At 41.4% G+C, this 13,131-nt stretch overlaps 1 protein-coding gene across 1 annotated transcript; it reads right to left on the bottom strand.

The window, feature by feature from the left end:
* On the bottom strand, window positions 1-11,525 carry LOC138960292 (uncharacterized). The gene is made up of 8 exons (XM_070332127.1): window positions 10,141-11,525; window positions 9,626-9,801; window positions 8,873-8,988; window positions 6,891-7,035; window positions 5,793-5,987; window positions 5,011-5,158; window positions 3,519-3,673; window positions 1-2,686 (listed from the first exon to the last, which is right to left on the bottom strand). Exons 1-8 carry the CDS (start codon window positions 10,785-10,787, stop codon window positions 2,370-2,372), a joined length of 1,899 nt encoding a protein of 632 aa, XP_070188228.1. The 5' UTR covers window positions 10,788-11,525; the 3' UTR covers window positions 1-2,369.
* Window positions 11,526-13,131: the final 1,606 nt, after the last annotated feature.

Here is a 13,131-nt window from a genome sequence, read left to right as displayed (position 1 = left end):
AGAGAGAGAGAGAGAGAGAGAGAGAGAGAGAGAGAGAGAGAGAGAGAGAGAGTTTAGCAGTAAAGTGTCCGTGTCAATATGTCAGCAGCCTAGCTTTTGAGCAATTGTTAAATACATTTAATCATATAGATTACTGTTTAATCCTCAATAAAAGTTTTTTGTAAAGAATAATCTCCGCACATTCGTGTGAAATAGCACAGTTTTTAAGTACATGTCCTTGTTCGGTTCGATCCTTAATGTTAAAAAAAATTAACGGGGAAATAGTGGGCATGGTCCAGTTTCAAGTTCACACACATGAGTGCAGAAAGACAATCTGACAGTCAGAGACACGCGCTGTGCGCATGTTCAATAACACTTTAAACAAAGGATGATATATTGGTGTATTTATTTATTTATTTCTTTGGTGTTTAACGTCATTTTCAACCACGCAGGTTATATCGCGACGGGGGAAAGAGGGGAGATGGGATAGAGCCACTTGTTAATTGTTTCTTGTTCACAAAAGCACTAATCAAAAAATTGCTCCAGGGGCTTGCAACGTAGTACAATATATTACCTTACTGGGAGAATGCAAGTTTCCAGTACAAAGGACTTAACATTTCTTACATACTGCTTGACTAAAATCTTTACAAACATTGACTATATTCTATACAAGAAACACTTAACTAAAAGGAGAAACAGAATCCGTTAGTCGCCTCTTACGACATGCTGGGGAGCATCGGGTAAATTCTTCCCCCTAACCCGCGGGGGGAGGTGTATTTATTAAAAAGTCGCTCTGATGAGCACAAAGACGTGTAGGTACAGATCTACAGAGCAGCACACAAGTTAAACAGTAATGAAGCAGACCGCTGCAGTAATAACTTGGGTCCATTTTTTTCAGAGGCATTACATAAACGCCAGTGCTCAACGATACATTAATTTCAACTGTGAGATTGCTCTTTTACACAGAGTCTGGGAATGAGACCTATACAGAACAGATGTATAGTAACAACAGCGGCAAAACCAGAATTAGCAAAAAGAATGAATAAGGAGAAAGATAGAAGAAGGACAAAATACTGGACATCTTTTAATGACCACAACACTTTGTTTGTTTGTTTGTTCGTTCATGGGGTGAAACTCCCACGGCTTTTACGTGTTTGACCGTTTTTACCCCGCCATTTAGGCAGCCATACGCCGCTTTCGGAGGAAGCATATGCTGGGTATTTTCGTGTTTCTATAACCCACCAAACTCTGACATGGATTACAGGATCTTTTTCGTGCGCACTTGGTCTTGTGCTTGCGTGTACACACGGGGGTGTTCGGACACCGAGGAGAGTCTGCACACAATGTTGACTCTGAGAAATAAATCTCTCGCCGAACGTGGGGACGAACTCACGCTGACAGCGGCCAACTGGATACAAATCCAGCGCGCTACCGACTGAGCTACATCCCCGCCCGACCACAACACTAACTTGTAACAGCTATTCAAAACATTTTCTGCACAAGAACATTGACAAAGCTTTTGCCAAGTAATATTGTGAACATCTTGCACAAGAACATTGACAAAGCTTTTGCCAAGTAATATTGTGAACATCTTGCACAAGAACATTCACAAAGCTTTTGCCAAGTAATATTGTGAACATCTTGCACAAGAACATTCACAAAGCTTTTGCCAAGTAATATTGTGAACATCTTGCACAAGAACATTGACAAAGCTTTTGCCAAGTAATATTGTGAACATCTTGCACAAGAACATTCACAAAGCTTTTGCCAAGTAATATTGTGAACATCTTGCACAAGAACATTCACAAAGCTTTTGCCAAGTAATATTGTGAACATCTTGCACAAGAACATTGACAAAGCTTTTGCCAAGTAATATTGTGAACATCTTGCACAAGAACATTGACAAAGCTTTTGCCAAGTAATATTGTGAACATCTTGCACAAGAACATTGACAAAGCTTTTGCCAAGTAATATTGTGAACATCTTGCACAAGAACATTCACAAAGCTTTTGCCAAGTAATATTGTGAACATCTTGCACAAGAACATTCACAAAGCTTTTGCCAAGTAATATTGTGAACATCTTGCACAAGAACATTCACAAAGCTTTTGCCAAGTAATATTGTGAACATCTTGCACAAGAACATTCACAAAGCTTTTGCCAAGTAATATTGTGACAAAGCTTTTGCCAAGTAATATTGTGAACATCTTGCACAAGAACATTGACAAAGCTTTTGCCAAGTAATATTGTGAACATCTTGCACAAGAACATTGACAAAGCTTTTGCCAAGTAATATTGTGAACATCTTGCACAAGAACATTCACAAAGCTTTTGCCAAGTAATATTGTGAACATCTTGCACAAGCTCCTGCCATCCTTGCAGAATCACACATCAAGACTTACAACCGCTGCCATCATTCACACTTTCTTCTGTGACGTCAAAGTCAGCAACGCCACCACGAGGAGGCCACATTTTAAAATCAGCCCAAGGGAGGTCACCAATGTCACTCCTCATGGAAGAAGGAAAACGGGGTTGTCTGAATTGCTGAAGCAAGTCGTCTGTACGGGGGTCCAGCAGAGCGTTGACTTCAAGCTCATCCATCACTTTCCGGAAGTTGGAAAGATCAACGAAATTGGCAGAGATGGCAAGGGTGGTATCTAGGTTCTGAACGTAGTGTGGACTGCCCCCTGGCACGAACAAAATTTCACCTGTGTGCAAAACAGACAAAGATTTTTTTAAATCACACAAATGTTTTTCAATTGAATGAAATATAATTATAAAAAATATGAAAAAAGAGACTAAGAGTGGCAGTGGTATAAAACAAGAGTTCAATTATAGTCCTGAACAAAATACAATAACCACCCCCCAAAATATCAATTCAACTGTGCCCATGCATCTCTTCTCCCTCGCTGCCTGTACCTTCCCCAGTCCTGAATAGAGACAGGTAACAATTTTTAGCTGGGTGAATTGCAGAGCGCTCAATAAAATAAATTATTTGTAAAGCCCTGAGTGGGGGTCGATACCTGACTGCCAGCGTGAGAGGCAAGCGCTCTAACCACTATGCCAATCTCTCTCTCTCTCTCTTTTCATCAATAGACATAGGAGCTGTGAATTATGAACACATGCAGGATTCATGATCAGTATATTGTTCTCTGCTCAACATAATGATATTGAAGTTCGCATAATTATGAGAAGTAATAACAAAAATGAAGAAAAGTTCTCGTTGCATCTGAACTTATGTGAACCTCCAAAAATACTGGTGTTTATGGGTAATGCTGATTTGAGTACAATTTCTCTTTTTTTGTACAAATTGTTTTGCTACTGACCATACAATCTTCATAAATAGACGTTTTCCAAAAATAACTCTGACAGGATTTACAAGCGTTGTGGCGGAGCTGCGCCCCACTTATCTCGTACAAACAGGAAACCCATGGTCTGCAAATCCTGATAAGAGTTATTTCCGAAAATCGTCTATTCAGGCACATTTCCTTCATGGAAATCTCGTCCATCATTTCATATTACATATTATGAGCAACACACCTGCATTCAAAATACATTCTCTAGGATGCACGAGAGACAACAATGGATGAGTCTCAAGGTCAGGGTCGCTCACATTGGCCTCAAACGTTGGATCAAGGCTGTGAGCATATATGGGATACAAGCACGGTGTGTCCTCCTCTTCAAAGAACACCCATCTAAAAAACAGAAATGACAAAAAAAGCATAAGTATTCTCATGTTACACACGTGAATAAAGGGGGTAAAAACGTACACTGATCGTCTGATAAAAATCGAGTTAGAAGTAGCTTCAAGATAGTGGCAATCAACTTCATAAAACAGTACCTTAAAGTATACAATTTACTAAATGTGGAAAGCTTTCAAGGGAATTTTTTGCTATTGTCAAGATACTACATTTTTCCATGTTGAGATCAAAGGGACTGATTGTTTAATTAAGGCCGATAACAGAGAGAGAGAGAGAGAGAGAGACAGAACAAGAACAAGAACAAGAACAAATCTTTAATTGTCTAAGGCCACAGCCCCTTACAATAGTGGTTAAAATAACAGCAATAGTATCTGCACAGTTATGAATTATAGTCACGCATAAAATTCAACAAATACATTGATTAGGCCAAAAAAAAAAATAGGTCTGTTTACGGTAACCCGACCGACCCTAGTTTTTTCGCGCGACCCTAGACTTTTTTTTGGCATTTGGAAAAAAAAATTAAAAAAATCGTGTTTTTTTGGCAAAATAACGTAAAAATATGGTTTTTTTGGAAAAAAAAAAAAAAAAAAAAAAAAAAAAATCCCGACCTACCGACTCTATTTTTTGGGCCTATGTTACCGTAAACAGACCTATTTTTTTTTTTGGCCTTAAGACCCTGATGACATGTCACTGTCGCTTCTCGGCCTTTTGGCTAAGATCAAAGTGTAGTATCTGAGAGAGAGACAGAGAGACAGAGAGAGACAGAGACAGAGAAAGAGATAGGGAGAGAGAGAGAACCTGGTCTTTCAGAAAATGTTCAACACACACACACACACACACACACACTATATGAGAAGCCTATTCACTCGTTATCAAAGGCAAGACATTTTAATCAACACCTGTTTCTTCAACTGAAAACCACTACACTTTTAGAACTTAGAAGCGATTGCTTATATTCAGCGGCCAACACAGTTTAGTCTTCTTCCCTCTTGATCACTTCTTTTTTAGCAAATACAAAATCAAATAGACTGCCAACGTTCCAAAATTCAGAATAAAAAAACAAGAAAGGTAATTAATTCATAATTAATTTATAGCTTGGTTCACAGGCGGATTCATTCGCTTGCGGTTTACCAGCAAGCGGACGAAAACTCAACCAAGCTAAGTTCTTGTTACTTACTGTTTGTCTGTGCACTTAAAAGATCGTTGGGTCGACATATTTGTGATTGTAACGTATTGTTTTGTCAATAACAAACGTTCCAACAAATTACCTTTTTTGTTTTTTGATTCTTATTTAGCAGTCAGAAATTAAACTTGCATGCACACAAGCTTACCTTTTCCTCCCCTGAAACAAAGCCATCCAGAAATTGGAGGCAAAGGCATCTACATGCAGCCCGCTATCCACACCAGGGGGCGCCACAAAGAGGCTGGGCCAGCTGTCCTGATACAAGCTGCCTTTTGCTGTACGTTGCAAAAAGTCACCTGCAAGGACAAATTGTCCAATCATTATTGAGAATGTTGCCTCAGATTTCAAACCCGTTTTATATGTTTCTACCATATATCGTCATAGAAATTGCATTCCTATATAAAGTTTATAAAGTGCCCTATCTGAAAAACATTATTTTCCCCTTGGCTGTGCCAGACGAAAATTATCGCCCTTGGTTGCACACTTGAAAACAAATAGAGTGAGGTTTTAGTATGTTGCCCAGTTAATCCTTTTTGTGACATAAAGTTTACTGTTAACAAGAAAAAAAATTCAGCACATGCAGAAACACACTGCAGTTCTCCTTCCAGTCATTTGTATCAAACTGATGACTGTTCAGTTCAATTGGATTTTTAATGATGAATTATTGCTGCTAAGGTTTGGTTTTTAACTTATCATAAATATTTGTAGCGCAACAGCTGAACTTAACATATACTGTAAAATAGTCTTGTGACATATGTCTAACAATGTGGAGCACAACAATCGCATTTTAAGCAGGATTACTGTCAATATTCTCATTCCATTACAAAACCTACATCACCAATGTCATTATCATCATCACAATCACCACCACCACCACATCCACGATCATCAGTATCACTGTCATCATCATCATATTCAATATCTGCTGACCTGCAAAGTATCGTGGAATGGTAATCTCCTGCGTCAGACGAGGGCAGTGCAGCGGCAGGCTCCAGTCGAAGAGGTAGTCACGGCAATCGTGGAGGTTGTCCAGGAACTGGGACACTTTAACTGACCGCGATTCCTCCAGCCCTGCCCATTCCACTGACCCCTTCACTGATCGCTTGACCTTGGCCTCGCAATCACCTTAAACAGTTTAAATTTAACATGGCCGCAAGTGATGGATGAAATAAAACTGAGGCTGAACTTTTTTTTCAACCATACTGATGTGATTGCATGTTTGTTACTTTTTCTTGGTTCAAACAACTACGTTGTAGGTGAGCTGGGCTGAGGTGCACTAAGCTCAACTGGGTGCCACTCAACTGGGTGCCACTCAACTGGGTGGGAACACGCCACGAGATCTGATTGGTTGAATACACAACAAATCTCAATTTCAACCAATCCAACCCCGCTGCTGCATACCAACCATTTGGGTTGCACCCAGTTTTGCTTTGTGCACCCGAGCCCTGGTTATCATGCTGGATGGAGACCAAATTTACTAAGATTTTTACAGTATGATGTCACACTTTCAACTGGGCCCTTCCCGAGACTGTAAAGCAATTTAGTCACTACAAAACCATCAAACCTTCCTGTATGAAGCTATTCCTATTTAGTTTTAATTACACAACCAGTGTCGCTTTAGTGTAAGCTTATCTTGCTGTGTGGTCCCAAGTGTGTCTGTTGGGCTACATGTCACCTAATATTTCCTGAATAAATTTGGTTGTTGAAACCAAAACTATCCAAATGAAATTCTAAAAGCTTACCAAAAAGATTTGCTAAAATTAAATATTTTGCGACAGTAACAGGACAAAGCACTTCGCTTCATAGATTTTATGATCTGATAAACAAAGGGAAGTAAGCACTTTAAATGCTTAAGACATGTGTAATAGAGTAAGTGACAGTTATTCGGAACCAGTCTCCTGGCACCTGAGAGAATAACAAGCATTCAAATGAACAAGCGACTTTCATCCTCATATTTTGAACATATTTGTGCATAAATCTTGGTCAAAAGACTTTCATTGGCCTTCAGCTGTACTTTTCCGTTCTTACCTGCAACCTCTCTTATGTGCTGCAAGTCCCACGGAACAGTTGTCATAGTTTCCACCATGTCAGTGATGATGACTGGTTTACGAGGCAGGGCACATTTTTGGAAAAACTCGGCAAAACTCAGGTCTTTGCAGGAGATTCGCTCCACCTGTAAAATAGAGATAGGTGGAAACTCTGACTGCTAATAATGCTAGTTTTCATCTTTGATCATATATTTAAATAAACTAAAACGTGAACAGTGCATAATGTAACTGACAAGAAATATCAGTTTTAGAATTTAATAGTAATACTAATACTGCAAGCGCAGGGAAGAAGATACATGAAGGACTAACCCAGCTTGATTTCTTTCAAAATGAAGAACATGTTTCCAGTGACGGCGAACGCAAGAAGAAGAAGAAGAAGATGTTTCCAGTGTAAATAATTAATAGAGCAATCCACATCTAAACCACATTTTGATGTACATAAGAAAAAACAACAATTTACTGTGCAAGTGACATTCCAAATACTAGAAAAACAGGCTTGAGAACTACAGTATTTTAATTTTTGGGGACAGGGGATGGGGAGGAGCGGTGAATAGTTGGAACAATCATGTCCTTTGGCAGAGTGATTACAAAGTACAATGTAGAGGGTCACCATTGGGGGGGGGGGGTCTGTGCACGTGCACGTTGAGGCCAAAAGTGCCATGCACGGTGATCCACGGTGCATGTTACGAAAAAGCTCCATGCACGGTACACGCCGGACCTCTGGGCACGGTGCACGTTACGAAAAAGCTCCATGCACAGTGCACGCCGGACCTCTGGGCACGGTGCACGTTACGAAAAAGCTCCATGCACGGTGCACGCCGCACCTCTGGGCGCGGTGCACGTTACGAAAAAGCTCCATGCACAGTGCACGCCGGACCTCTGGGCACGGTGCACGTTACGAAAAAGCTCCATGCACGGTACACGCCGGACCTCTGGGCACGGTGCACGTTACGAAAAAGCTCCATGCACAGTGCACGCCGGACCTCTGGGCACGGTGCACGTTACGAAAAAGCTCCATGCACGGTGCACGCCGGACCTCTGGGCGCGGTGCACGATACCAGAATTTCCCCATTCCCATGCACGTTACGTCCAAAAATCCCATTACCGGTGCACGTGGTAAAGCATCGCCCCCCTCAATGTACCTCATCCCCTCTTGTAAGACATGAGAGAAATTCAAGTTTTACGCCCTCACGGCAAAGCCATTAGGGGCATGTTCCTGGGTTTTAACCCGACTTTAGATGAGATACACAAGTGTATGCGTGTTTAGGTGGTATCAGCCATCTGCACTTATGGCAGAATGACCGAGGTCTTTTACGTGCCACTGTGGTGACACAGGGGTGGGAGATGGATACCGTCTCTGGGTCTGCACATAAAGTTGACCTGTGTCCGTCCCGGCCCGGATTCGAACCAGCGACCTTTCGATCACAAATCCAGTGCTCTACCACCTGAGCTACCCGGGCCCCCTTCTTTTAAGACATCCATAAATAGGAGAAAAACAGGTCTTAAGGCCTAAAAAAAAATAGGTGTGGTTACGGTAACCCGACCTACCCTATTTTTAGGGGCCGACCCTATAACTTTTTATTACATTTGTCAAAAAAAACCAAAAAAACCCAAGAAAACGAGTGCAGAAAACGCAATGAAAGCGAAAGCGCTCGAGTCGCACACTGATTACCCTGTCAAGTAGGTTTAATTTGTACACATTAGAAAAAAAAGTTTTAAAAAAAAAGTGATTGCCTACCTTCCTACCCTATTTTTTGGGGCTATGTTACCGTAACCACACCTATTTTTTTGTGTGGCCTAACAAAAAAGTGGAGGCAAGTCAATAAAGGTTATGATCAGAAAATCTCAAGAAGAAAAAAGGTTTTCAAAGGGGAGAAGTCTATGTCTTAAACCTTGGTTTTTTAAAACTTGTTTGTTTACTACTGTAAAACAAATTCGGGTGCTTTTGCCACTACTACATACCTGCCGTGCTGCAGGAAAGACAGGAAGAGGAGGCGCTCTCTGCATCAGCTTAGTCCGTCTACGTTTCACTTTCTGCTGGCGTCGGACTTTATGCAGCAACCACTGCCACTCTTTGTCTACAGGTGTAAGAAGTCAGACAAAATAAATGGGTTTTTTCATTGTTATTAAACTTAGATGGTAAAATATCAAATAACCAAAGGGAAGTAATCGCTCTTAGATGGTAAATATGAGAATAGGTACTAGTATCTAGGAATTGGTCTGACGTATTTGCATGGGTACTGGATGAAGTGTTACTAGCTGAAATCACACACACTGTCCGCAGCGGAGACGGCGTTCATTTAGCCATGAATCGAGTGAAAATCATGAGACTAAATAATGTGGGTTTTTTCTCCAGGGACTGGGAGTGGGACGGGTAGTTTAAGCAAAATTCAACTCACTATTTACATAACTATCTAAGTTTCACCTGACTTCACTCTCTGATTTAGATAAGATGCACAGCTATCCGTTCAAGTTTTACCGTTACACCTATCTTCACCACCTGTGAGCAGAGAAAGACAAATACAAGTACTGTAAATGCAATCCAGCAAAGAAATGTGAACAGACTGACATTAAGACGGACAAACAGACATAATTTGATATATATATATAACAGACAGGCACACACACACACAGGCACACACACACACACACACATGTACGCACTCACATACACACACACACACAAACACCTCCAAAACATGCTTTTATACACACTGTGTGGCTCTGATTTTAAAGCACAATTTAAGGCTTGCACAGCTGCATCTGCATTTCCCAGCCAGTCTTCAATGGATGCCAGGGCTGCCATGGTCACCCCTCTGGTGTCTCCATGTTGCACCTGTCTTTTGATACGTTGACGCTCACCTTGCAGGAAGGACTGTCCCTCAGGCAGTCTATAAAAGTGTAAAGCTGGTTAAAATGACAAAAACAAGAGTTTTGCGAACTGCATTAAACTGAACAAGCACCACTCCTCATCATCATCTACATTTTGCTGCAAATGCAAACTTGGCACGCACTACACATTTTGACAAATATTTAGGACAAAATACAGAATGAACAAGTGGTTCCTAATCCTGCCCAGAATGATTTATGCTTCAAAGCAATAACTAAAATATGGCAGGAGGATAGACAGAAAATAATCTCATTCAGATAGAGACAAAAACATGTTGTGATATACTTGCAAATAGACAGGCAGGCAGAAACACACACAGTGCAAAATGTTACACACATACCTGGCAACATGAAACAACAGAGTGTTAGGATTGGAGGTTTGAGGTATACACTTTTCCTTCTCCACAAGACGGTGGCCCTGTCGACGCCACCACCGTCCAATCCTTGGCATCACCAGGAGCTCCGAGGTTTGAAAACTGCATGCCTCTGAAGATCTGTTATCTTTCTCTCCGCACCCTGAAATTTCCTCAACATTTTTCCCGCCTACATGATCAGAATGCCTTTGTCTTTCTGATGCAACATCTGAAACCTTTATAGAACCATCAGCAGGATCTGCCGTCCTGCTGAGTGCGTCACTGGGCACTTCACTGTTTTTCAAGTTGCAGTCATCCATGAATAAGTGTGAAAAAGAACTAGTAGAACTGTTTGAGTGTGATAAACGAGGCACCTTTGAAGGCATTGAGGAAAAAGGGGTACCATGGTCTGATTCTGAAGTTGTGCTACTGTCAGCTGTCAAAGTATACTGACAGTTCCTTTTGCTTGATTTTCCAGGTGCTGAAATATGTTTGTCTGAAACTGCAGACCTGTGTGACAACTGCTGCTGGGCTGTCTCAGCACGTACAGGGTCAGGGTTCTCACTGTTGAATTCAACGTGGTGAGAAGCGTCTTTCACAGGCCACTCAGAGATCATCTCTATGCCTTCATCCATCGCAATCTTCTTGTTTTTCACGAATTTTGATTAAATATATTTATATTCAAATACTCCTGAGAAAAAAGTTGAGTGATAATCATTTAATAACGATTTTTGATGAAAGATTGATTGTCGGGGTATCTGTGATAAAGACCTTCAGTACACAAACTAGTCTGAGGTCTGCTTCCACAGCAGATAATTACAGCATCAAATCGGTTTGTTCATCGATATCGAAAGTAGAAGAGGTCCTGGTGGGTTGAATCTTTGTCTACGCCGACTATGATGACATTCTACCCATCAAATCATGTTCATACTTCCCAAGGAAACCTCACGTGCATTAACGAGGCGTTAGAGTTCTTACCACTACACACATGCATGGGAGAATGGACATTTTTGTGCGTGTTGAAGTTGTCTGTACCAACCACGATGAAGCACCGGATGTAAACGAATTAAACCGCTTCCTTTGACGCATGCGCACATCGCACGGTGAGACCCATAGGCACAGGAACAATTTCATTTTCAAGTGGGTAGTTTGCAAAGAGAGCATTTGCATGGCTGTCCTTCCAAAGTTATTGTTACATACAGTGCCACACACATATTTCAGTACTTGTGAAAATCATAAGACTGTGTTGCTTGATGTCTGTCTGAATTACTGTGAAACTAGGAAAGGATAACATGACAGGTATTCCTCAGGTATTACTCAAAAGTATCCACTTACATCATTTCATTAAAAAAAAAGAAAAAAGCATGAGCCCCCAGCCAGTAGCACAAGAAATGAAGGCTGGACAGAAAGGTTTCAATCAATCAATCAATGAGTCTTATATCGCGCATATTCCGTGGGTACAGTTCTAGGCGCTCTGCAGTGATGCCGTGTGAGATGAAATTTTATACGGCCAGTAGATTGCAGCCATTTCGGCGCATATTTACCTTTCACGGCCTATTATTCCAAGTCACACGGGTATAGGTAGACAATTATTAACTGTGCCTAAGCAATTTTGCCAGGAAAGACCCTTTTGTCAATCGTGGGATCTTTAACGTGCACACCCAATGTAGTGTACACGGGGGGAGGTTCGGACACCGAAGAGAGTCTGCACACAAAGTTGACTCTGTGAAATAAATTTCCGCCGAACCTGGGATCGAACTCACGCTGACAGCGGCCAACTGAATACAAATCCAGCGCGCTACCAACTGAGCTATATCCCCGTTTGCTGACTGACCATGCAAGCTATCAGGGTTTGATCAAGGATGCTTGTTGCTGACCATGCAAGCTATCAGGGTTTGATCAAGGATGCTTGTTGCTGACCATGCAAGCTATCAGGGTTTGATCAAGGATGCTTGTTGCTGACCATGCAAGCGATCAGGGTTTGATCAAGGATGCTTGTTGCTGACCATGCAAGCTATCAGGGTTTGATCAAGGATGCTTGTTGCTGACTATGCAAGCTATCAGGGTTTGATCAAGGATGCTTGTTGCTGACCATGCAAGCTATGTATCAGGGTTTGATCAAGGAAGCTTGTTGCTGACCATGCAAGCTATCAGGGTTTGATCAAGGATGCTTGTTGCTGACCATGCATGCAAGCTATCAGGGTTTGATCAAGGATGCTTGTTGCTGACCATGCAAGCTATCAGGGTTTGATCAAGGATGCTTGTTGCACTAAGGCCCCCCCAAAAATAGGTCTGTTTACGGTAACATTGGCCACAAAAATAGGGTCGGTAGGTCGGGAATTTTTTTTTTTTTTTTTTCTCCAAAAAACCATATTTTTACGTTATTTTGCAAAAGATTTTTTTTTTTTCTTCCCCAAATGCCAAAAAAAAGTCTGGGGTCGCGCGAAAAAAATAGGGTCGGTCGGGTTACCGTAAACAGACTATTTTTGTTGTTGGCCTAAACACTTCGTTCATTGCAAGACCCTTGTTTTATTTGTTTCAAGATGGTCTGTTCATAAGGTCTGCAGTTTACCTCCCTATTCCAAATCTGATTTCCTGGCATTTTGGGCTGTCTGCAGTGAACATGTAGGTGTTTGGAACACCTGTGTGGTCTATGTAAGCATTTTTTGAGGAAAATAGAAAGAAAATTGAAAAGGCTGTCTGACACACTAACACACCAAGGCCGGTGTACACACAGTTGTGAACGAACACTGAGCATTTTAAGAATACCGAGGTCGGCCAGTAATGTAGGCACATGTATTTGAACACAACGCGAGGCATAGACTAACTGATTGTGCAGCATTACGTAGGGCCAGAGTAAAGGAAAGATAGTTGCTCTCCTTGGCAATCTTCAGCCTCCCCCTACGAACTCTAAATGAGGATACGGACCCTCTATAGAGCTCCGGTTACATATTGTTATCAACCATTTCAATAACTGAA

Source organism: Littorina saxatilis, linkage group LG2 (genome assembly GCF_037325665.1).
Source record: "Littorina saxatilis isolate snail1 linkage group LG2, US_GU_Lsax_2.0, whole genome shotgun sequence".
Taxonomy (NCBI): Eukaryota; Metazoa; Mollusca; class Gastropoda; order Littorinimorpha; family Littorinidae; genus Littorina; species Littorina saxatilis.
This window is presented reverse-complemented; position numbering and strand designations above follow the sequence as displayed.